Below are 2960 nucleotides of genomic sequence, written 5' to 3' on the forward strand. Positions count from 1 at the left end.
GTTAAAAAAATTTAATCCCGTGCTGTAGCACGGGTTATCCCCTAGTAATATTTTAATATTGATGGTGTTAACAAAATAGTGAAATGATGATTTATACGTGTTGTAACACTAGGGTAATGATATTTTAAATTCATATTAATATTGATCAAAACTCGTACGACCAAAGAACCTCATCCTATGATATTTTTAAATATTTATAATTATATATATATATATATATTTTCAATTTATTATATCTATATATATATTATTTTTTTTACTAAAGACTCAAATTAAACCAGATCAAAAACTTTAAATTTGGATGTTTGATGATTTAAGTTTTATGTTCATTAAGATTTATATTTATTTTGGTTTTATTTATATTTACTTCCTGTGAGATTTGGTTGGACTGTCATGCTGCATTGGATGCGATTAAAACGCCTGAGGAATGGCTAAGGTACCGTTCTGAACTTGACAACATTACTAGAGGAATACGGGTGATGGGAGAGCTCTCTTTTAAGCTCTCTTCACCGAAAGCCAATGAGTTGGCTAGGGCGATTGCTTCTAGTGTCACCAAGGATGGACGGTTACAGTCATATCTTGCTCTCGGCGGTCCAGCATGGCTCCATGATCGAATTGAGAATGAACGACGAGGATGAGTCATTACATTAGCTCTGTTTGGTTTCATTTGATTTTTACAGTTTGTCGCTATTCTTAATTTTTTGATGACTCTACTGTACTTTCATATTATTTCATTAATTTATTGGAAATGAGTTAAAAAAAAAGAAGCTAGTAAAAAGTTTTTTTTAACTGATGTATGACGTTAAACACACAATTTTTATTCATTGCTTAATTAATACATATCCGTTTTTCAAAAACAAAATTACAACAACTGCAGAAAAAAAAACTAAAGTTTTCTTAATTTTATGTATTATATGATAATTCAATGAAAAATATGTTAAAGCAAAAATGGTAGAAAAATCATAATTTTAAACTTAACCAAATTTTCTATAAATCTATACTATTAATGGCGGGACATGATTTTGATTTTTTAGTTTTAATAAGTTAAAATCTTTCAATTTTGTTTGGTTACATGGATTATAGAATTAATTCTAGAAGTTGGTTAGATACATGTATATAATTATTTTCATATTCCATTTTTATCCTTAATGAGTTTCCTAATTTGTTCTTTAAATCAATGACAGTTAATGTAATATCTTACAAAACAAAAATAAAATTATCTAAATGTACTTTAAAAATGTTAATATAGAAATATCAGATTCAAAAAAAATATTACGATCGAGTTTCTACGTCCAAAAACTTTTCAATCTAAGTTTGATATTTGCATAGTCTTTCAAGCTATCAAACACTCTAGGGCTTTTATTGCTTTATTGGTTCACTGATTTGTAAATACATTATTGATTTTGAGAGTTTACTGGTTCACATATTATTAAAGTAAAATCATGTGTTTTTGGATTCTTGATTGGGAATTTTTGAGATATATATCTTTAGTGTATATTTTCAAATATATCATTTTTAAATCTGAAAATTTATAAAGTTTTATAAGGTTTATAAGTACTTTTGGATAGTAAGTACTACTCGGAGACTTGATTAAATATTTAAAAGGTTTTTAAAATCAAAAAGTTTGAAAAGATTTATAAAAGTTTTTTTGTCATTTTCATTTTTGGCCTCTTTTAATTTTTAATGACCAATTTACCTCTATTTGAAAAATATAACAGCGCCCCATAAACATCCTTTGGAGTATGAAATTCCTTCTAGTCTATGAAACTCAAACTTGGCAGTCACTTGACATTCTATTTTGTGTGCTTCATCTTCATATTTTCTTTTTTAGTGAATTTAAAAATGTGAATTTTTGTTTAGTATTTTGGGTTTAGGTTTTAAGATTCAGTTTTTAAGGAGTTTAGTTTTGAAAGTTTAATGTGTAGTTTTTAAGAGGTTTATAATTTTAAAATGTGAATTTTTGTTTAATATTTGGGTTTAGGATTTAAAATTCAGTTTTTTAAGGGATTTAGTTTTGAAAATTTAATGTGTAGTTTTACTTATATAATATTTTTAGAAACATTATCTTACAATAAAAATTTTTAAGAACTTCTCTCAGCGTGTGGAACGACACATGAGTCGAGAATAGCTTCAAGGATAATGATTTTGAGCACTTGGTGTACAAATTGCGCTCAAAAACAAGTTAATGGTGAAAAAATTGTTGGTGTAGTCATTGTAGTTGAAGTTGGTGATGAATTTAGATACAAAGCACATCTTAGCATATAAACTAATGTGGTATGAAATATATTAGGTGAAGAGGAGTTTAGAAATGAATAAGGGAAGAGACGAAGAGTTGACCAAATTTGGTCTATAAATGCTCATGATATAAAATTGACAAGTAGGTTTCGTGGTGTAGTTGGTTATCACGTCAGTCTAACACACTGAAGGTCTCCGGTTCGAACCCGGGCGAAGCCATTGTCTTTGTTTTTTAATAGACCGTAACAATATAAAACCCAACTTGAGTTCATCTATTTAAGTAGTTGTTGTTATCTTAATTTAAGTACATGCGATTCATCCTATACGTACGATCCNCTTTGTTTTTTAATAGACCGTAACAATATAAAACCCAACTTGAGTTCATCTATTTAAGTAGTTGTTGTTATCTTAATTTAAGTACATGCGATTCATCCTATACGTACGATCCCAATTTATAATTAGAAAATCAAGTTAAAGCATTCTAACATAATTATGTGATTAAAGTGCTTTCATATAAACCTATAATTTTTAACTGATTCATTAGAGTACCTGTTAAGTTAGCAGACAATGCGTTTATACTAATATATACATGTTATTACATTGATCATCTCACGAGAGAATAGAGCTAGCCACGATTGCCTTTAGGCTTTAAATAACTTTGCTATAATCTCATTTTTTAAAACGTAAGAGCTATCGATATGTATGGAAACTGAGACACAAACTAA

At 28.1% G+C, this 2960-nt stretch overlaps 1 protein-coding gene and 1 non-coding gene across 2 annotated transcripts in view; both read left to right on the plus strand.

Annotated features, from left to right (window-relative positions):
• LOC104715305 (ACT domain-containing protein ACR9-like) overlaps positions 1 to 638 on the plus strand; it is a 1785-nt gene extending 1147 nt beyond the window's left edge. The window contains exon 5 of the mRNA XM_010432723.1: positions 335 to 638. Coding sequence (XP_010431025.1) covers positions 335 to 638 — 304 coding nt within the window. The remainder of the gene's footprint in view (positions 1 to 334) is intronic.
• On the plus strand, positions 2381 to 2454 carry TRNAV-AAC. Its single transcript has one exon. It is a non-coding gene; the product is annotated as a tRNA-Val (tRNA).

This window comes from Camelina sativa, chromosome 9, assembly GCF_000633955.1.
Source record: "Camelina sativa cultivar DH55 chromosome 9, Cs, whole genome shotgun sequence".
In the NCBI taxonomy this organism is placed as follows: Eukaryota; Viridiplantae; Streptophyta; class Magnoliopsida; order Brassicales; family Brassicaceae; genus Camelina; species Camelina sativa.